Source organism: Balaenoptera borealis (assembly GCF_965194805.1).
Source record: "Balaenoptera borealis genome assembly, chromosome: 1".
Lineage (NCBI taxonomy): Eukaryota > Metazoa > Chordata > Mammalia > Artiodactyla > Balaenopteridae > Balaenoptera > Balaenoptera borealis.
The window spans coordinates 43,288,625-43,311,984 of NC_138860.1; the positions used below are offsets into that span (position 1 = coordinate 43,288,625).

General features: G+C 39.3%; 1 protein-coding gene across 1 annotated transcript in view; it reads left to right on the forward strand.

Moving 5' to 3' along the window:
- CENPF (centromere protein F) overlaps positions 1-23,360 on the forward strand; it is a 77,229-nt gene that overhangs the window by 16,420 nt on the left and 37,449 nt on the right. The window contains exons 8-12 of the mRNA XM_082398957.1: positions 5,739-5,864; positions 6,813-6,941; positions 10,913-11,035; positions 16,880-17,015; positions 18,963-22,357. Of these exons, the coding sequence (XP_082255083.1) occupies positions 5,739-5,864; positions 6,813-6,941; positions 10,913-11,035; positions 16,880-17,015; positions 18,963-22,357 (3,909 nt within the window). The remainder of the gene's footprint in view (positions 1-5,738; positions 5,865-6,812; positions 6,942-10,912; positions 11,036-16,879; positions 17,016-18,962; positions 22,358-23,360) is intronic.

The window sequence follows — 23,360 nt, forward strand, 5'->3', positions numbered from 1 at the left end:
GGCTCCTCATTGTGGTGGCTTCTCTTGTTGCGGAGCACAGGCTCTAGGTGCATGGGCTTCAGTAGTTGTGGCATGCGGGCTCAGTAGTTGTGGCTTGTGGGTTCTAGAGCACAAGCTCAGTAGTTGTGGTGCATGGGCTTAGTTGCTCTGTGGCATGTGGGATCTTCCCAGACCAGGGCTTGAACCCGTGTTTCCTGCATTGGCAGGAGGATTCTTAACCACTGCACCACCAGGGAAGTCCCTGACATATTGTATTTTAATTTTTATTCTTTAATGTACTAAAAAAAATTTTTTTTTTCTTGAAACTTCCTCTTTGGCTCATGGATTATTCAGAAATCCCTTGTTTAGTTTCCAAGGGTTTGGAGACTTTTCTCTTTTTGTTATTGATTTCTAGTTTGATTCCACTGTGTTCAGAGAATATACTTTATGATTTCAGGTCTTTTAAATTTGTGGGGGTTTGTTTTATGGCTTAGTATATGGTCTATCTAGGTACATGTTTCACAGGCACTTGGTAAAAAATGTATATTCTGTTGTTGGATGGAATGTTCTAAAAGTGTCATTAGCTTCTGTTGGTTAATGTTCTTTGTTGAATTCCTCTGTATCTTTCCTGATTTCTTGTCTAGTTGCTCTAGCAGTTGTTGCGAGAGGGACATTGAAGTCTCCCATAATTGTTGATTTGTCTATTTCTCCTTTCAGTTCTATCAGTTTTTGCTTCACTTACTTTGCAGTTCTGTAGTTTGGTCCATACACATTTAGGATTGCCATGTCTTCTTGGTGGATTGACCCTTATCATTATGCAATATCCCTCAGTGTCTCTGGTAATTTTTTTTATTCTGAAGTCTACTTTATCTGGTAGTAATATAGCCACTCTAGCTTTCCTTTGGTTTATGTTTCATGATGTATTTCTTTCTGTCTTTTTACTTTCAGCATATCTATGCTATTAAATTAAAAAGTATGACCTAACTATAATTTACAAAATAGGCCTAATGTGAGTTTTGTGTGGACAGCGTATAGTTGGGTCATATTTTTTAATCCACTCTTTTAAAACACTATTCCCTTTTAGAAACACTATGTGTCTTTTAATTAGTGTATTTAGATCACCGATATTCAATGTAATTATTGATATGTCATGGCTTAAGTCTTCCATCTTATTTTTTGTTTTTTATTTGTTTCATTTTTCATTTCTGTTTCATTTTTCCTGCCTTCCTGTAGTTTACTTGAACATTTTTTAGAATTCCATTTTGAATTATCGACAGTGTTTCTGAATGTATTTCTTGGTAGAGCTTTTATAATGATTGTTCTAGATAATGTATATATACATACAATTTATCACAGTTTATTGGTGTTGTCATTCTATCAACGCTAATAAATTACCAAAAATTTACTTCTCTTTTTGTCCTTATACCCTCCCACATTTATAGTATAATTTTCTTCAGTGTTTTCTCTATATACATTTAGAACCACATCAGACAGTGTTATAATTTTTGCTTCACTTGTCAAACATAATTTAGAAAACTGAAGAAGAGATGGAAAGCCTATTGTATATATGTTTATTGTTCATTAACTTATTGTTCCTTCCTTCATGATTCCTTCCAAATTTCCTTCTTTCATTATTTCCTTTCTGTTTAGAGAACATCCTTTAACCATTCTTTTAGTGTAGTTACAAATCCTCTAAATTTTCTTTTGTCTGGGAATGTTTTGATTTCCTCTTCACTCTTGGAAGATATTTCTGCAGGGTATAGGATTCTAAAGGTTAACAGTTTTTTTCTTTCAGCACTGTCTTGTTTTTCCTTGGGCCCCAAAGTCTCTTGTTCATCTTCTTTCTTCTCTTTTTTCAGAGCTTTTTTATGTTTGTTTTAATGTAATGTGCAAGGTTTTGGATTATTCTTGGTGGGAGGTATAGGGAAATGTTCATCTCTTCCATCTACCTGGAAGTGGTAGTCCAGGTTCATTTTTAGAATTCTTCTAGTGCAGTGCTTTGCACGGAGAAATTCTTGATAAATATGGGTTAGATGTATGAACGAACACGACCTCCCTTGATCCATATATTTATTCTCTTTGTGCAGTCTGGGTTTGTAACTTGGTTTTCTAAGTTAGAAAGACTTGGATTCAAACCCTGGCTCTACTACATCCCAATTGTGTTGCTTTGGAGCTATTTAATTAACTTCTGAACTTCAGTGTCCTAATCAATAAAACGGTGTTAATAATAATGCCTTTGTCATAGGATTGCTGTAAAGTTTGTGATAATTTTTAAAAAATATTTATTTATTTTATTTATTTATTTTCCTTGTTTTTTCTGGCTGTATCGGGTGTTAGTTGCAGCACACGGGGTCTTTGTTGAGGCATGAGGGATCTTTTCGTTAACGGTGTGTGGTCTGCTCGGGTTTCTTTCTCGTTGTGGTGCACAGGCTTCTCTCTAGTTGTGGTGTGTGGGTTTTCTCTCTCTAGTTGTGGCGCGTGGGCTCTGTAGTTTGTGGCACGTGGGCTCTCTCTTTGAGGTACACAAGCTCAATAGTTGTGGCACATGGGCTTAGTTGCCCCATGGCATGTGGGATCTTAGTTCCCCGACCAGAGATTGAACCCGCATCCCCTGCATTGGAAGGCAGATTCTTTACCACTGGACCACCAGGGAAGTCCCTGTGATAACTTTTATAAAGGTTTTAGCATATAGTGCCTGGCACATGGTGAACTTATAATAATAGTTGTTATTATTATATCAATTAAGTTCCTTGTCAATTAAGCTCATTTTCAGTTGCATTTCTGCCAAGTCATGCCTTCTCATACAGGAAAATTATACTTATCCTTTTACATTTTGTCTTGTTGGTTTTGGTGTGACAAGGTCACCAAATCCTTGTACTGACTAGCATATTTGATGAAGTCTCTTCTTACCAGATCATGAATTAGAATTTTTGACTAGGACAGTGCGGAGAACATAGCTCTGGCTTTCTTTCTATTGGAGACTTCCCTCCAGGTTCTTAAGACTCATTCGTTCAATGCTTTTTGTATTCCATTTTTTTCCTGTAAACTACAAACCCACCTAACTCAGTCCACCTTTTCCTGTAAACTCAAACCCACCTAAATTCAGTCCACCTTTCTCCATCTTGTCTCTAAAGATAATACGACCTTGTCCAATATGTTGCTGAAATCAGATTATGCTTTGTTTATGCTATTCCCTGATGTACCATTAGAACTACCTATTAAATAAAATGGAGCTAATTTAGCCAAAATCAATACCATGTGCTTTAGTGAACATATGCTGTTTCTCGTATGCTTCTTTTCCAAGTATTTACAAACCATGTGGGATGCAAGGTTTGAACTCATGTAGAAACACAGTGCTGGGGCTGGCAGCAAAGCTGAACTTCAGCACCTGTATTTTACAGCTAAAAACTCAGTGACCCAGAGCACTGAGTCTCCAGGGTCATATGCTGTGTATTTTTAAAGGACTTGAGCTCTGGACCCTTTTTTAGAGTATCATGGAGCATTCATGACACCTAGTGGCCAGGTATTTGCACATGGATTGTGCATCATAAATATCAGCATAAAAAATAATCAAAATAAAATATAAATTACTCCTAGAGTCTCTTTTTGATTGATTGATTCTGAGATCCTGTAGTGGAACATGTTGCAGTTTGAGGGAGTGCCAGCAGAGGGTGCCAAGGGTTCATTCATCTACTCTGCCATGCATTTTTTTTTTTTTTTTCCCCTGAAAATTGTCAGAATTTTATTTTATTTTACTTTTTTATATTTATTTATTTATTTGGTTGCGATGGGTCTTAGTTGTGGCAGGTGGGCTCCTTAGTTGCGGCTCAGGGGCTCCTTAGTTGCGGCTCAGGGGCTCCTTAGTTGCGGCACGCAGGCTCCTTAGTTGTGGCATGTGAACTCTTAGTTGCGGCATGCATGTGAGATCTAGTTCCCTGACCGGAGATTGAACCTGGGCGCCCTGCATTGGGAGCGCAGAGTCTTAACCGCTGTGCCACTGGGGAAGTCCCTGTCAAAATTTTAGACCATCATTTAGGCAATGATTTTTGTCTGAGTTTTTTACTGCTATATCCCCAGTGCCTAGCATGGTGCTAGACATATTTGTTGAGTTCATATTTATTATTATTAGAAATAATTTCTTTCATACTTTTCCTTAGGGATTTAAAAATTCAAGAACAATAAGGTTAATGACAAAGGTGTCTTAATGTTCAAAGCAGTGGACTAATTTGAACTACTGCTCAATATTTTACTTTTTGAATTCAGTATTTTAAAGTTAGGATATTTGCAAAATCAGACCAGCTTTATCTTTTCATCTTTGGTTAGTTAATAGTTGGTGTCTGGTCTTCCAGGAAAGTCTTATATAACGTTTTCTTTTCCTCTGAATTCTCTGTTAAATTTCTAATAGTTCTAATAGTTCTAAATGGGACTATAATGAGTCTCAGAGAAATACATTAGTGGAGAGATTTGCCAAATTGGGGCACATTTCTTTTGGAACAGGAATTCTCCCCCACTAATGTGAGTTGTTCTTATTCTTTCCTGGGATGTTAGAGTTGCTTTGTAGAGCAGTTCAAGGATTTGAACACCACAGGGAAGCATCAGAGGAATGGGTTTTAACACTTGAAGATTTAATTTTAGAAGAGCATCCTAAATTTTGATGTAGTTCATGTTTTAAAAATTATTTTAGAGATAACTGGCTATGCATGAAAAAGAATGAAATAATGCCATTTGCAGCCACATAGATGGACCTAGAGCTTATCATACTAAGCGAAGTAAGTCAGACAGTGAAAGACAAATATCACCTGATATCACTTATATGTGGAATCTAAAAAATGATACAAATGAACCTGCTTACAAAACAGAAACAGACTCACAGACACAGAAAACAAATTTATGGTTACTAAAGGGGAGAGTGGGAGGAGGGATAAATTGGGAATTTGGGATTAACAGATATACACTACTATATATAAAATAGGTAAACAGTAAGGACCTACTGTAAGGCACAGGGAACTATATTCAATATCTTGTAATAACCTATAATGGAAAAGAATCTGAAAAAGAACATATATGTATGTGTGTGTAACCGAATCACTTTGCTGTACACCTGAAACTAACACAACATTGTAAATCAACTATACTTCAATTAAAAAAAAAGATAACTGGCTATGTAAAAAGGCAAATGCATGTTCTTCGTGTTGCCTCTGGCAGCTTGGTTAAAACCCATTGTGATATTCTTTGGCGTGCTGTGAACCTCCAGACATTTAAAATGGCATAGTGGGAGCATTGTGGAAAGATGCATATTAATATTTAAGTTTCCCACAAAATCTGTTGTGCTTGAAAAACACTATCATATGAAGATAATGGGTACCCTCTGGTTATTTTATAGCCTCTAAATTACGCAGGTCAACATCACTGCATTTTAACCTCTCATTCCTGTGCAACAAAACATTCGGTGAATCATTATTCAGACATGCTGATTTCTTTCTTCATGGCACAAGTTATGAAGTATTTATTTAAGTGGTCTAATGCTTTACATCCTTGCTAATATTTCCCAAATATAAATTTTATGTGTGCTAAAATAATTGTAGTGGTTTTGGTATTTGACTAATTGTTTTAAACCCAACTTTTTATGAAATAAAAATGTCAAAACACTATGTTAAACTTGAGCCAGATCATGGGACTAATGTTTTCTAAAATTCAAAATGTTTGCTTCTTTCCAAGAATAATTTTGTTTTGTATTGAATGTCTTAATCTGTTGTTAGTGTATTGCTTTGGAACAAAAACTGAAAAAATTGACTGAAGATTTGAGTTGTCAGCGTCAAAATGCAGAAAGTGCCAGATGTTCTCTGGAACAGAAAATCAAGGAAAAAGAAAAAGAGTTCCAAGAGGTAAGGTAAATGGATTCATGAGGAGTTTGTCCAGAGGGCTCTTGTCGGCATTTCCTCATTTGATCATTTGAAAAGAGGAGTGTCTGTCATTATTTGGGATGTTCCACTAGAGGGGAAATGCTTTGTGCAGAAAAGGCACTATATTTTCCTTCACACTTTTCCATCTTTTAGTTTTTGCCTGGAGAAGGGACTGAGTATGTTCTTTTTTATCCACATTTTTGATTTGTTTGAAATTTGATGCCAAGTAGAAAAGGATTGTATTTCTTATTTCAAACACTCTGTGTTGTAAAGGAAATTGTATTACATTCACCAGGTGTTTTTAAAAGGCTGTGAGTTGGCAAATACATTAGGAAGGTAATTGATGGGGAGGGGAAAGAAGTTGGCAGACAAATTAGGGCTGAAGATGCCCTTGCATAAGGCTTGGTATCAGTATCAGGTGAGTTAGCCTTGAAATGGGTCTATAGTCTTTCAATGAGAGTGACTGGAAATGTTAACGTGGTGTCCCTGTGTGATTATCCAAGTTAATTGGTGGCATCTCCTTCCTGTCATTCTCAATGGTCGGTGGCATAAGCTATTTGACATTTTAAACTCCATTTTTGAGTGTGTTGATTTCTCAGCCGAGCTGTGACCGGCTACAGCTCGGCTCTACTCTTTTGCCCCTGGATACTTCAGAACAGAGGTGATTCATTTAAGTTGGGGATGAGGCGGGAACAGGCCAGTTTCCATGTGTTCTCCTGGCGGACTCCTTCCTCTTCCGCTCAGAGACCCGGATCTGATGCCCGGGACCCGTGCTAAGGCTGCCTATATCAATCATCAGGTAGTCGCAAACCGGCTCCCATCATCTTCTGCTCTTACAGGAGAGCATTGCCTGGAGGAAGAATGGGTCTCGCCCTAGGATCTCCCTTGTTAACCAGCATCAGTTTGATGCATTTGTCTTTTGCTTTTTAGGAGCTCTCCCGTCAACAGCGTTCCTTCCAAACCCTGGACCAAGAGTTCACTCAGATGAAAGCCAAGCTCACCCAGGAGCTACAGCAAGCCAAGAACGTGCACAACATCCTCCAGGCCGAACTGGATAAAGTAGGGTGCTAACTGATTTCTCCCTCCTCCGTAACCTCCCCACCACCCCCTTTTTAATACATGTCATTTCTATACCACAGTGGGCATATGATACCTTTAAAGAAAGAAAAAAAAAGCTCTATCCTCACTTTCCTTACTTATCAAAGTGGAGAGCAAACTGAACCTTTCTGGGTCTGGGTTTTCTTGTTTAGAGAAGGAGTACGGTGAGTGAGGATCTCAGATCTGAAGGTCTGTGGGCGTCTCTGACGTTCCAGTGGTTCTTGGTCATGCCACCAGGTGGGAGCTATCCCAAGTATTTATGCTTCCAAATAGTCAAAGCACTGAAGATTATAATTTACTTATTTAACACTCACTGCACAAATGACCTCATCTGCTTTTATGGCTTTCTGTATCATCCATGTGCTGATGACACCCGTGTTTACATCTCCAGACTGGATGTCTGGTCTGAACTTCAGACTTGTGGGTGTGCATCTGATATTTCCACTCACACATGTAATAGGCATCCCACACTTAAAACATGTTATTAATGGAACTCCAGCTTTTTTCAGACCTTGCTCTTTGCTTAGTCTTCCTTGTCCCGGTAAATAGTAATTCCGTTCTTCACATCGCTCAGGCTTAAACCTCAATGTCATCTTCACCTCCTCTTTTCCTCTCAACACCTCAAAGTAATCCATTAAAACTCTGCTGGCTCTACCTTTATTTATTCACACACACACATATACACATGTGTGTGCACGTGTATTTGTGTATTTCTGTGCATATGTATATTTGCATGCATGTGTATATGTGTGTATTATATGAATAGTATAAACTTTTTTGTGTGTTAGAACACAAAATCTATATAGAACAAATGTACAACAATAAATTACTATAAGGCATGCCTCTCTTGTGACCATTATATATGTCAGAGGATAGAATCTTGTTGGCCACCCCAGAAACCCTTCATGTACCACATACCTCCCTGCTAAGAATAAGCCTGACTTCTCTGTTTGTCTTTATGTTTTATACTGGATCTGACTGCTTTCACCATCTCCAGCTCTTTACACATCATCTCTCACCTGGGTTTCTGTACCAGCATCCTAACTGGTGTCCCTGCTTCCACCCTTCCTCCTCAGTGTGTTTTCAATCAGCAGCCAGAGTGAGTCTTTTCAAGTGTAGGTCAGATCATGTCACTCCTCTGCTCAGAAGTCTGCAGTTACTCCCCATTTCTCAGAGTTAGAGTCAAGTCCTTCCAAACGTATGCAGGAGCCTAGGTGGCCTTCCCACCACCTCACCTGCTCACCCCATCTCCCACTCTCCCCTTGCTTACCTGTCCATGTGGCCTCCTTGCCATGGGGGGACACACCCAGCAAGTGGCAGCTTTGGGCTTTGCTCTTGGGGGTGCTCCGTCCCCAAACAGATCTGTAGGGTGTGAGCCTTCACTTTCTGAAGGCTTCTGCTCCAGTGTCACCTTATGAATGACATCTTCCCGTGGTCACTACATAGACCCCTGCCCTCAAGTACTTTCTGTTTCTTTACCTTGCTTTATTTCTCTCCATAAGGTCTATCACCTGACGTATAATAGAGTTATTTGTTTATTTAAATATTATCTTCTGGGGCTTCTCTGGTGGTACAGTGGTTAAGAATCCACCTACCAATACAGGGGACACGGGTTCGACCCCTGGTCTGGGGAAGATCTCACATGCCGTGGAGCAACTAAGCCCGCGTGCCACAACTACTGAGTCCGCGTGCTACAACTACTGAAGCCCGTGCACCTAGAGCCCATGCTCTGCAACAAGAGAAGCCACCTCAATGAGAAGCCCGCGCACTGCGACGAAGAGTAGCCCCTGCTCACCACAACTAAAAAGAAAGCCCGCGCGCAGCAACAAAGACCCAATGCAGCCAAAAATAAATTAATTAATTAATTAAAAAAAATATTATCTTCCTTCCATCACTCAGATCTTTGCACAAGGACAGGGTCCCGTCTGTTTAGTTTCCTGCTCTATCTGCAATGCGGGAGCACTAAATATCCAGAGCTTTAAACTGTCAGAAGAAGCAATGTGGTCATTCATTCTTTTCTTCTTATTTTTTTTTTTTGGCCGCGCCCTGAGGCTTGTGGAATTTTAGTTCCCCAACCAGGGATTGAACGTGGGCCCTCAGCAGTGAAAGCGCAGAGTCCTAACTGCTGGACCACCAGGGAATTCCCAATTCATTCTTTTCTTGACTTCACCCATTTTCCCTGAGAGGGTGACACATTTTAGAGTTTTACGCTGAATATGTCAGGTATTCACCTGTTGTCAGAGTTATATTTATTTTCTTAGTGTTTATTTCTTTATTTTCTAAAAGTGAGGATTTACCAATTAGGTTGTCTCATTATATGAAAAATACAGGTTAATTCCCAAATGCAAGATATAGCAGTGTAGGACATGTTGATTTCTAGTAGCAGAGGAGCTGGGGATGGGGGAATGCAGGTGAAATGTGGAGAGCCAACATTTATTGACATCTCTTACGTACAAGGGATTATCTGAAGTTCTAATAGAGTCATTCCTTTATCTATCCATCTGTCCAAGTTGGGAAAAAAGAAAAAAAATTTTCCTGTGCCAGGATAAATTGTTATGAACTATTTATTGGATGTCCTCCAAGACTTTTAAAAATATACATTTGCAAATGTATAATTTTTGTTTTGTTTTGTTTTAACTTTTGTTTAAAAGGGAACATTCTGTTGGTAGTGTCTGAGCCTTGTTTTTATCAGATGTTTTGTAGTTTATTTAGTCATTCCCCTACTGATGGGTATTTAGGTTCATGTAGCACCATTGGTAGTATCATTGGGCAGGTAAAGGTGTGTGTTGCTGGTGCTTCTGTAGGACAGCTTCCTACATGTGACATTGATGGCCTTGAGGGCATATGTGTTCTCACGTGTGATAGGTACTTCCAAATTGCCCTCCAGAAAAGTTGTAGCAGTTCACCTGACACCAGCTGTAAGAGGCCTGTTTCCTCCCATCCTCCTAATAGGAGATAGTCCAGGTTTTAAAAATTTTGCCAACTAAGGAGTGAAAAATGTTATCACTGTTTTAATTCACACTTTTAAAATATATTTATTTATTTATTTATTTGGCTGCCTCGGGTCTTTGTTGCGGCGTGAGGGCTCTTCGTTATGGCGCACGGGCTTCTCTCTAGTTGTGGAGTGCAGGTTTTCTCTTCTCTAGTTGTGGCGCATGGACTCCAGAGCACGTAGGCTCTGGTTTGTGGCACATGGGCTCTAGTTGAGAGGTGCGAGCTCAGTAGTTGCAGCGCATGGGCTTAGTTGCCCCGCAGCATGTGGGATCTTAGTTCCCTGACCTGGGATCGAACCTGCATCCTCTGCATTGTAAGGTAGATTCTTTACCACTGGACCACCAGGGAAGTCCCAATTCACACTTTCTTGATTACCACTGAGGTTATTTCTTTCAGAACGTGATTTGCCATTTGTATCTTTTGTATAACATTTCTGTTTCTGTCCTTTGCTCTTTTTTTAAATGGGCTTGCCTCTTTGTATATTGAATCAGATATGCTTTATGTGCTGTATTTTGGAAATACCGTTTTTATTCTGTTGTATTTATTGCAAATATGTTCTCCCAGTTTGTTTTCTCAACTTTTGTTGTTTCTTATCTCATTTTTTAAAATTTAATTTATTACTATTTATTTTTTAAATTTAGTTTATTACTATTTAGCAGTTTTATTTTTTGTGGTTAATTGTTTTCCTTGTGGCTTCCTCCTCAAACCCAGCCTTTTTCATCAGCATATGCTGCTGCCAAGTAATGTCACAGTTTGACATGATGGTATTTTAAGTTCAACTTCTAGGGCCTTATTAAGCTGTGACGTATAGTGTGTCTCAACCAAAATAGATGGCATCAATTCTTATATTCCATGACCTTTTTATTCTTTAAGAATAAATAGTTATTTAAAAAGTAAAGAAAATAAAAATGAAGCTTTGCTTTGTTTTCTATTCGTAGGTCACATCTGTAAAGCACCAGCTAGAAAAAAAATTGGAAGAGTTTAAGGAAAAGTTCAGTAGAACTGAACAGACCTTACAGGCGAGTCAGACCAAGGAAAATGAGCTGAGGAGAAGCAGTGAGGTAAGTGAGGGGTAGAGAAGAGTATTTGTCCACTTCTGTACAGGAGGAAGTGGGAGGGTTAAAGAATTTCTATACCATTTTCTAGTAGTTTATTATAGCTACATTTTTGTTTTTGATTTGCCAGAAGTATATATTACAAAGTGTTTTGTGTATAATCTATGACATAGAACATGTGGTTTTTTTTTTTCACTTTCTATTCTGATATAACTTACTAATATGCATCTAGCAATTATAGGAAAGTATGACTCATATTAAGACCATGTACTACTCTTGGTTTTTTTTAAGATTGTTTTAGACCACCTGTGAGGTGGAAGGATGGAAGAAAGCAAGGGATTTTCTAAATGGAAAGAAACAAAACTGGTGATGGGGGAGGTATAATTTAAATCCCTTTTCCAAGGGTTGGCTTTTGAGTCATCAAATATTAAAAACATTGTGCAAAGTGATGGACTTAAATGTAAAATTGTTTTACAGATAAAGAGTTTCTAGATTTAATATTGTTATAAAAGCATCAAGTAACTGTAAATTATATTACTCTGGTTTTAGCAGTCAACATTAACTTTCATGTTGAGTGTGTACAGGCATGGGTGATGGTGTCTTTGCTGGTTTTTTTTTTTTCTTTGGCCACGCCACACGGTATACGGGATCTTAGTTCCCCCACCAGGGATTGAACCCGCGCCTCCTGCAGTGGAAGCGTGGAGTCTTAACCACTTGACCACCAGGGAATTCCCGTGACGGTGTCTTTGGAGAGTCATGGTAACAATACAAAATGGTGGATGAGGTTTCCCAATGGCACGGATTACAAGGTGTACCCTGATGTTGCTTCTACCGATAGGAGTTTATCTGTACTTACTTACTTTATTTATTTATTTATTTATTTTTTTATTTATTTATGGCTGTGTTGGGTCTTCGTTGCTGTGCATGGGCCTTCTCTAGTTGTGGTGAGTGGGGGCTACTCTTCGTCGCGTTGCTCGGGCTTCTCATTGTGGTGGCTTCTCTTGTTGCGGAGCATGGGCTCTAGGCACACAGGCTTTGATAGTTGTGGCACACGGGCTCAGTAGTTGTGGCTCTTGGGCTCTAGAGTGCAGGCTCAGTAGTTGTGGCGCACGGGCTTAGTTGCTCCGTGGCATGTGGGATCTTCCCAGCCCAGGGCTGGAACCCATGTCCCCTGCATTGGCAGGCGGATTCTTAACCACTGCGCCACCAGGGAGGTCCCTGTACTTACTTTAATTTGCTTCTCTCTTAATATATTTAGTTGCTTGGAGTTTATTTTAAAGGGCTTAATTAAGAACAATTTAGGGACAGTTAATAGACTGAAACAATATGAATAGAGTCATAAATCTGCATTGTAATTTTATGAAAAAGCACAGAACAGTAGAGGTTTCTTTTCCATCAAATGTCACAGGAAAGAATTTGTTTTCACTAATCTTTTAACTATTTTGCAATTACTTTTTAGATTGTACGGTTTTTTGTTTGTTTTTTAAGTTCTCTGTAAAGAAGTGATTTATCCAGGTGAGGCAAGTCTAAATATATTTATCCCCTCAGCTTCAAAGAGTGTATTATGGTTATAAAATCAGAACGTCTGTCAGTAGCAAAGAAGAGGTTGTTAAAGCAGCTATGGCCTCAGAGGGGTAATACTGCTGGAGAGAGGAGGTCACAGCCCCAGAAACCCGAGTGGAAGAAAACTTCATATCAGATGATGGTTTCATCAGCAAACGTTTTTAAATGAAAGCGTTTGTTTCAGCAAAACAAATGTTCGCCTTTTGGCCAGTGGGGACCAACCAACAGATGCTTCTGCTAACACTTCCACAGGCAGACTGGCACCGAGCTCTTCCCTCTGTGAGCCTCCCTTTCAGCCAGGAACTCTCCCGCGACTCCACTGGCTGCCTGGTGGAAACATTTTGTAAAATCGATCGACTGGTTAAGAGGGTCCAAACACTTTGCAAACGGTTTGCTTGGCCAAGCCTCCGTAGTGGGCTGGACATTTCTTGCAGGTGTTTCTGAAGACTCATGCATCCCTGCAGGGCCTGGTTTGTCACCTGTGCAGCTGTCCACCATGAACTCTAGCTCAATGCCCGTCATGTTGCACTTAATATTTCATTGATTTCTGTGTCCAGTGAGGGCAGTCATTGGAGGTGCGTAGCTCAGGGCCAGGGAATTCATTTAGTATTTGTCTTTAACGTACGTTTGTGTGTGTGTGTGCCTTCTTTTGAGGATGATATCAAGATTTCAAAGGGTTTAGCTGGCTCTTGCAGTTTGAATTGGTATTGGAATCAGAAAAGCAATTTACCCAGTTAGACTGGTGGTATAACTTCGAGGTAAAATTTTGGTGGCTTTAAAGTGAGCGAGATCTGAAATTGCATCACTTTTCTGCCACCTCCCTGCTGTGTGACCTTGGGACAATGATTACCATTTCTGAGTCTGACTTTCCTCATCTGCATATGGGGACTAATACTAACCCTCCCTTTTCAGAGCTGCATTAATGATTAACTTAAATATTGTATGTCAAATGTTTAGACCCGTGCCCAGCACATAAGGGCTCTATGGTCTTCACAACTGTTGTAACTTTTTGATGCTACCACTGTTTGCTGTCACCCATAGGCACAGAAAGGATGGGCAAAGGAAAGGGCATTTGAGATTTTTCACATATAAAATTACAGCCTATTCTAGTCTTATCGCACTGGGTATCTTTCTGTATCTAATTATAAGTACAAACAAGTTTAGCACGCTTATAGGTTTTGGATGCCGAAAAAATAAGACAGTTGTACTGAAATTTTCCTTGTCCATGTTTAGCAAACTAATATGCTGCTCACAGTGAGAAATTATCAGTAGTGGAAATGTGATTTCATGGCCCAGTCAAGGGTAAAGTTAGCATTTAGTATCAAAGTGAATGGAAGGTTTAGATAAGCTGCTCATCCAGCATCCAGTGCCAACCCCACAGCATTGGGGTTAGGCAATCATATACCATCATTTGACAGCCAAGATGAGGGAACACTTGCTTGGGGACCTTCCCGAGCGTGGGGACGTGTATTACAACGGCATCCCCCTAAGGGGCCTGGTCTGGCAGGCAAGAATGATGAGGTAGAAGGGGAAAAACACATCCTTTGCATCCATCCCTGGTTCACCATATAGACTTCGCCCAGCAGGGGACATATTAAGCTTCATTCATGGATGGGATCACGAAATGCCACACAGTAACTGAAATTTGTTTTGTCTGGTCCTAGGAAATGATGCTTCCCTGGCTGCTCCTAAACTAAAGTTGATCTGGGTGGAATTGCTCACTAAGCTCTAAGGCTGGCTTGTGGTTATAGGGTTTTTTATTGTGTTTTTCCAGACTAGTGCCCAACTCTGCAAATCACATGAGGTTGCAAGAGATGCCTAGGAGAATATATCCTTGTATGCTTAACGCATCGTTGGCAATGAGCTACCCAGTCAAGTCTTAAGTGGCTGTAAGCTGTGCAGAAAACTAATTGCTGATGGGTGGCAGCCTACAGCTCCATTTTCAGGTGTTCATTTTCTAAATTCTGGCTTTTTAAAATTCTTGGGTTGGCCATAGCCATAGCATGATAAGCCTGCTGGGTCCCAGGATTGGCTGAACATTTCTTCATTTGAAACAAGTATTTATGGAATTACTGCCAGAATAGACAAAGACATGTTAATCTTTTCATTGAGCTTAGTATTCATTTAAGTTATTCATTCAGTTATACACAGAGATGGATAGAGATGAAAAGACACGTAGCATAAGTTGCACCCTCCCTCCTGGGGTCCCTCCCCACCTCTTCTCCTCCTTTTCACCTTCCTTCCTCCTACTGGGATGCACCCAGCTTTGTATACAGTGTCTTTCTTGTCACGCCTCTAGATGTAGGTGCCATTTGACTTGATGATTTTTTTTAGGGTAAAAAATATAAGTTGCAAAATAAAAATGCTAAGTCAATTCAGATGGTTACATTCTAGTTACTCTCTTATGTTGAGCTCATTTAGCTGATCTTAGCATTGATCACACACATCTAGCTGCTGTTAAATTTTAGGAGGAAACACTACTGATAATGCTCCATTACCCTTGTTAAAGTGCGTTCAGGTATTTTTCCTTTCACATCTGTGATCTCATTTGAGTGGTGATTATTTGGAGCCTAAAGAGCAAACAAGCAATTATAGATTCTCTAGCTGAATGATGCTAGTATAAGTCAGTAACATCATTGCACTTTAGTGATCATTCTTTGCAGAATTTCACAATGGCTGGTATGAACGTCAGTCTTGAGACGAGTTGGAGCGGGCTTTTAGTTCTGGTTGATCTCTTAATTTGATAGCTTGTCAGTTGAGCTCATGGAAAGGAGGCAGGATCAGGACAAAGGAGACAGAAATATAACTGTAACGGACTCTGTCTTATTTTGATGATGAAATGAACATATATACATGAATACAGCAGCTGCCAGCAAGTTTTCAAGTGCTTTCTACCAGCCAGATTCTCCCTCTTCTTGAATTTGGCTTTGCTATGTTGGTACCCATCTGCTGGTAGTAACCAGACTGATAATTGAAGGCAGGCTTCCAGCACTGAATTGCCAGGGCCATCTGTTTTCCAACAGTGCAGTAGAGTTTTGGAGGATGGGTCTTAATTGTTTCTTTAAGATTCAAAAATTTCCCCTACTTTTCAGCTTTTCAGAGGGATATTTTTTAAGTGTGTGTGTGTGTGTGTGTGTGTGTGTGTGTGTGTGTGTGTGTTTTAAAGTCAGGCTTATGAATCCCACCGCCCCCACCAAGGATGGGAGTTGCTTGATTCTGTCAGTTTGTAATGATATATGCCAATTCCCAGTGGTCCAGAGGGTGGCATATAATATAGGTTGAAATACTTATCAGCTGAGCTGTAATATCATTGAAGGTTGAACAGCAGGTTGAGGAATATGGATAGAGGATTTATAATATTTATTATGCAAGTCATGTGGTTAATAAGAAGCATTTTTATTCGGCATGCAAATATTGCTTCATTTTAAGACTCAGAAAAATAGACAGGTCTCCCTAGAAAATAGAATGGGGCTGCATATGTGTCTCTGCTACTCTATGGCACATCGATGCATGGGTCCTTCATTTAATCAGGTACCCAAAGGACCTGTTTTCACTGTGAAATCTCAGATTCCTCCACCTAGAATTAATTCTTCCATGCTCCAGCCCTCTGATTTCCCATAGCACACTTCATCTCTCTTGAGGATGTAGTGCATCTTGGTGTGTATTAAGTGATTGGTGTTACATCTTCCCCCACTGGCGGGTACCTGGTCCTGGGGGCAGAGACTCTCTTAGTTTGTAGCTGCATCTTTCATAATGCCCATTCCAACATCTTTACATTGCAGACTTTCTTAATAAACATTTATTAAAGGTAATTTTACTCATAAAGACATTCCCATAACAGTGAACCTTAAGATGGTTTTACAACGAAACATCAAAATTTGTCAAGTGAATTTTTTGGTTCGATAGCACCTCAGAACTTTGCAAAGATATATTTCGTCATTCAGGTGTGATGGGAACTTGGAGCATTTGTGTCTTTGGGGAGCTTGTAAATAGGGTTTTCCTTTATGAACGAACACTTTCACAACCATAGGGACATACAGAAAGTTCAAAAAATATATTTCTTGAAGTAAAAAGATTATCATCCGTTTTGGGTTTTGTGCTTTTGACTTCTATTTATAAAATCATTTTATTGAAGTAAAACTATGGAACTTCATTGCTCAAAGGGAAAGTGTGATTCCTCCCCTAGTGAGATACACACACAGTCCCATTAGGGACCCTCACCAATGCAGAAGTCCTAAGCTGCTTGAGCATCTGCTTGGGTGATAACTAACTAAACCTGTGCTTTAGGAAATGAAGAGGGAAAACAGCCTCCTTAAGAGTCAGTCTGAGCAAAAGGCCAGAGAAGTCTGCCACCTGGAGGAAGAACTGAAGAAGGCCAAGCAGCGTTTGAGTCAGAGCCAGAACTTTGCAGAAGAAATGAGGGGTGAGTAAACGTAGCGTTTTTGAGTTCTTTCTCTAGGCTAATGTTCCCACGAAGGAGGATGGATATCATTAGAAGCTTCTTTGAATTTTTCCATATCTTCTCCCAGAGAGATGCCTGCAGTTGATGTGGAAAAAGTTTTTGCTTTTCCACTTTTTCGTTTCCAGAGTGATAGTTGGACTTTTTTTTTTTTACTGGAACACACTGAGTCCCCAGATGCCTGGTTTTCAGCACTTTGAAACCAGAAGGGTAAATATTTTCCACACAAAAGTAAATTGTCGGGGCTGTCTCTCGCCCCAGAGTGCTATTTTGTGTCTCAAGTGTGTCTGTTAGTTACATCCAGACGGCGCATCTTCTTACCCATCACCATTTCCCTTATAATGGAAAATCCTATGTTAAATGCATGTTTTCCCAGCCCTTAGTGACCATTGTTTGGGGATGGCTTACTTGACTGAATGATTTTATTTCCTTACTCTCTGTATAGCCATAGAATGGTGCTGTATACACCAAATGAATCCACCGTTTGTTTCACATTTATGTATATGTGCCTTGAGTCTTTACTTACATTTATGTTCTCCCCTGAGGTATTTGCACATCTTGGATTTCTTTTAACTTGACTTGTGGAATGGGTGTCACACTTCTCTGTGACTGTTTTCTTTTTAAATTCCAGTCTCCCTAAGACAGCTTTCAATTTTTCCATGGCAGGAGGTAGAAATGTCAATCTTCAGCTTTTGTGAAAGAAAACTATAGGAAAAGAAAGGGTTAGGGCGTTTTTCAGTGTTGGTCATCAGTATCATTGTTTGAGGTCCTCACACGCAAAGTGGATTGATATCCCCTGTGGTGCTGTCTCCACCAGCCTTCCACTCTCAGTATGTAGCCTGAGATTAGGGGGCTAAAAATAGGAATGATTTCTAGTTACATCTGAGTTTATAATACATGCTACCTTTTTCATCTACTATTGAGATTCTCAACTTTTATTCTTCCTCAACATACTTGGGAAGCCTTCCCATCATTGTTGAATGAAAGCAGTGTGGTTATTCTCAACTAGGAGGGGCCGGTGGGCAGAGGGGAGTTTTTAGGCAGAGGACAGGTGGTAATGGAGTTTGTGATGTCTTCCTGATGATTCTCATCTTCACAGGCACCACCCTCACTCTGAGGGGCTGGGATGTGGGGGGATATTGCTTCTCAGTGATAGTCACACGTAGGCCTCGAGAGTTACTGATATATAGCACCATATACTATTAAGATATATATATATTAGTTGAAGTATAGTTGATTTACATGTCAGTTTCAGGTGTACAGCACAGTGATTGTGTTTTTTATACACACACACACACACACACACACACACACATATATCCTTTTTCAGATTTTTTTCCCCTTATAAGTTATTACAAAATATTGAGTATAATTCCCTGTAGCACTTTATACTCTAGTACTTATGCCTGATCCTATGGATTTTTTGGCTAAAATGGCAAAGAAGTTATTTACTTTTCTGAGAAATCCGGAATACTCCATAGTATTCCTGAGATATTTCCATTTTAGTGCTGCTCTTGTCACACTTTTCTCTCCTTGAATAAGTATTTCCAAAGGGCAAAAGTATGCATATACATAAACACATACAAGGAAAAAGAATAAAAGAAAGTTTCATGTGCTTAGGAAAATAATCCCTTGGTATTTTATACAACAACACTTTATTAAGCTGCTGAGAAAGAAGACAAACAAATGTACTGCCATCCTGAAAGGACCATTTTCTCATTGTCTTTATATAAGCTTAGATAATTATCAGGTGATCTACTTTCAAGGAGGTATGCAGGCAATAATGCCAGTTTTTACAGGACTTGAGAAGCTGTTAGTTTGTTTGGATTTTTTTTTTTTAGAGTTTAGAATTCTTGTAGAGTAAATATTTATTAAAACCATGACAACTTAAAAAAATTTTTTTTTTAATAGCTAAGAATACTTCTCAGGAAACCATGTTAAGAGATCTTCAAGAAAAAATAAATCAGCAAGAGAATTCCTTGACTTTAGAGAAACTGAAGCTTGCCTTGGCTGATCTGGAAAAGCAGCGAGATTGTTCTCAAGACCTTTTGAAGAAAAGGGAACATCACATTGAACAGCTGAATGAAAAGTTAAGCAAAACAGAGAGAGAGTCCGAAGTTTTATTGAGTGCTTTGGAATTAAAGAAGAAAGAATATGAAGAATTGAAAGAAGAGAAAACTCTGTTTTCTCGCTGGAAAAGTGAAAATGAACAACTTTTAAATCAGATGGAATCAGAAAAGGAAAGCTTGCAGAGTAAAATTAATCACTTGGAAACCTGTCTTAAGACACAACAAATAAAAAGTCACGAATACAATGAAAGGGTAAGAACATTGGAGATGGAAAGAGAAAATCTAAACGTCGAGATCAGGAACCTTCACAACGTGATAGACAGCAAGACTGCAGAGGCAGAGACACAGAAGCAAGCTTATGGAGAACTACAACAGAAAGCCGAGTTCTCAGATCAGAAACATGAGAAGGAAATAGAAAATATGTGTTTGAAAATTTCTCAGCTTACCGGGCAAGTTGAAGATCTTGAAGATAAGCTTCAGTTACTCTCAAGTGAAATAATGGACAAAGACCAGCGTTACCAAGACTTGCATGCTGAATCTGAGAGCCTCAGGGATCTGCTAAAATCCAGAGATTCCTCTGTGGTGACAAATGAGTCTCATCAGAGAAGTCTTTTGGCATTTGAACAGCAGTCTGCAGTGAATAATTCCTTTGCAAATATAACTGAAGAACAAGAAAGTGTGCCTTCAGAAAGGAGCAAATGCCATTTAGAAACAGACCAAAGTCCAAAAAGCTCATCCATGTTACAAAACAGAGTCATTTCTCTTGAATTTTCATTAGAGTCTCAAAAGCAGATGAACTCAGATCTGCAAAAGCAGTGTGAAGAATTGGTGCAAATCAAAGGAGAAATTGAAGAAAATCTCATGAAAGCAGAACAGATGCATCAAAGTTTTGTGGCTGAAACAAGTCAGCGAATTAGTAAGTTACAAGAAGACACTTCTGTTCATCAGAATGTTGTTGTTGAAACTTTAGTTGCCTTGGAGAGCAAGGAAAGAGAGTTGCAACTTTTGAATGAAAAATTAGAAACTGAGCAGGCAGAGATTCAAGAATTAAAAAAGAGCAACGATTTACTTCAGGAATCTCTAAAGGAGCTACAACTTTTGTCTGAAACTCTGAGCTTGGAGAAAAAGGAAATGAGTTCCATCATTTCTCTTGATAAAAAGGACATTGAAGAGCTGACCCAAGAGAATGGGACTCTCAAGGAAATTAATGCAACCTTAACCCAAGAGAAGATGAAACTGCTCCAAAAAACTCAGAGTTTTTCAAACTGTATAGATGAAAGAGACAAAAGCATTTCAGAGCTATCTAACCAGTACAAACAAGAAAGACTTACTTTACTCCAAAGATGTGAAGAAACAGGAAATGCATTTCAGGATCTTAGTGAAAAATATAAAGCAGAGCAGGAAAAGAACTCTAAATTAGAATGCTTGCTGAATGAATGCACGAGTGTTTGTGAAGATAGAAAAAATGAACTGGGACAGCTAAAGGAAACATTTGCAAGGGAACACCAAGCATTTTTATCGCAATTAGCATTAGCTGAAGAAAGAAACCAGAGTTTAATACTAGAGTTGGAGACAGTGCAGCAAGCCCTGAGATCTGAGATTACAGATATCCAAAGCAATTCCGAGAGGGAGGCTGATGGTTTAAAGCAAGAAATCATGACTTTAAAGGAAGAACAAAGTAAAATGCAACAGGAAGTTAATGCCTTATTACAAGAGAAGGAGCACCTGATGGAATTAATGAAGACGAAACATGAGCATCAGCATCTAGAATTGGAACCAATTCAAGACTCTGTGAAAGTAGCAGAGAGGAAGATAAATACATGTCACGTTCAACTTCCGATGGACCTTGAAGTTAAAGATGCTTCTCTAGACACTTATAATGCGCAACTGGCACAAGTAGAAACTAAAGTGAGAAACATGGAATTAAAACTTCAGGAGAGTGAGAAGGAGGAGTACCTACATCACAAATTACAAATTAGAGGAGAATTAGAAACTGGAGATGTGCAACAAGGCACTCAGTCACAAGATATTAGCGGCCTTGGAAACTTTGAAATAGATCCAGAGGAAAAATATATTTCAGTGCTTCACGAGTTGTCAACCAGTCAGCAGGACAATGCCCACCTGCAGTGCTCTCTACAGACGGCAATGAACAAGCTGGACGAGTTAGAGAAGATGTGTGAGGCGTTGCAGGTGGAAAAGCTTGAACTCATATCTGAGCTGAATGACTCAAGATCAGAATGTGTCACAGCAACTAGCAAAATGGCAGAAGAGGTAGGGAAACTAGTAAATGAAGTTAAAATATTAAATGACGAAAATGGACTTCTCCAAGGTGAGTTAGTGAAAGAAACGCCAGAAAGTGAATTTGGTGAACAGCAAGATGAGCAGACGTCTGTGTCCTTAAATCCTTTGGATGACAGTAATTCCTATGAGCACTTGACAGTGTCAAACAAAGAAGTTCACATGCACTTTGCTGAATTACAGGAGAAATTCTCATCTTTACAGAGTGAACACAAAATTTTACATGATCAGCACTGTCAGATGAGCTCTAAGATGTCAGAGCTACAGTCCTACATCGACACATTAAAGGCTGAAAATTCAGTCTTGTCCACGAGTCTGAGAAACTCTCAAGGCGACTTGGTAAAGGAGGTGATGCCAGAACCCGGGGAGAAGCATTTACTGTCCTTGTCACTCTCTGGTGTGACTGACAGCCCTGGTAATGCAATAGAATCCTCTTTTTACAAAGATCTTTTAGAGCATATGGGAGAAACATCCCTTTTGAATACTTTAGACAGGACTGTTTTGGCAAACAAGTCCAGTGTAGAGGAGGTCTCTTGCAGTAGTCTGGAGGAGGAGAATCTGACTGAGAAAGAAATCCCCTCTGCCCCGGTGAGGAGCATTGAAGAACTTGAGACTGTCTGTCAGATGTACCTGCAGTCCTTCAAGAAGCTAGAAGAGAAAATTGAAAGTCAAGGGATTACGAAAAATAAGGAAATTGAAGAACTCGAACGGTTACTAAGTTCTTCAAGGGAAGAGCTTGACTGTCTCAGGAAGCAGTATTTGTCAGAAAATGAACAGTGGCAGCAGAAGCTGACAAGTGTGACAGCAGAGATGGAGTCCAAGTTGGCGGCAGAAAAGAAACACACGGAACACCTTACACTTGAGCTCGAAGTAGCACGACTCCAGCTTCAAGGTCTGGACTTAAGCTCTCGGTCTCTGCTTGGCTCCGACATAGAAGATGTAAGTATGTGCGATTGACATGCTATTTCTCTAATCGAGTGCCTAGTAGGCACGTAATCAATGTTTGTTGAATTGACATCGACATTAAATCTAAACTAAAATATTTTTAGGGTTCAAGGACATAAGAACAAAATATAACAAAGTTTTGAAAAAATAAACCAGAACTTTAGGAAAGTGAGACAACTTTATTTGGGGAGTACATTTCTATCATGATTATCTTTAAACACTATTATATTGGACATTACTAAAGATGTTTTTTAAAGACTCCTAGAGAAAATCATGTTACAGAGTCAGAGCATGTTCTTCAGGACGTCTGTGTGTTTTCACTCTTTGTGAGTTAATAAAGCACATTAAATATCAAATTGGAACTTAGGAATGGTAAGGTGATATGAATTTTAACCTCTCTTGCCCTTTTCAGACTGTTTTTAACATTACAGTTATAGTCATGAACCTAAATATTGGAGTTTATTATGTATTTCTAATACTTTTCTGACAATTTGCTTGGATACAAATTTGGATATCAAATCTATGATTTGATATCAGTCATTCAAAGAGACATTTCTTTCCTTATAGAATATGAAATTGTTCAGTTACTTATAACTTTCTCTTTTCTAGTCTACCAGCTAAACTAATAATGGCGTACAGACAATGAGTCTCACTTAATTCCCTCCCCCTACCTCTCTAAGGTAGGGAGGGCAGGTGAGAGGTGACAGCGGTTGTAGTCAAAGTAGCAGATCCCTGTTTTACAGAGAAGAGAAAGTGAGGTTCAAACATGTGATTTATCCAAGAATATAGTAAGTGCTGGATCTGTGATTAAGTCCTTGGGCTGGGAATCTGGTCATGAAACCCTACTGCCTTCTCTTGTCGAAGGATATCATAAATGCTGAAGATGGAAGCTGACCATTTTATGTGGAATTTGTTAGCCTCTTATTTGATAATCCCAAAGAAAATTTCATATTTAGGTTACCTAGCATATTGCTAGCAAGGAAAAAATTTTGAAATG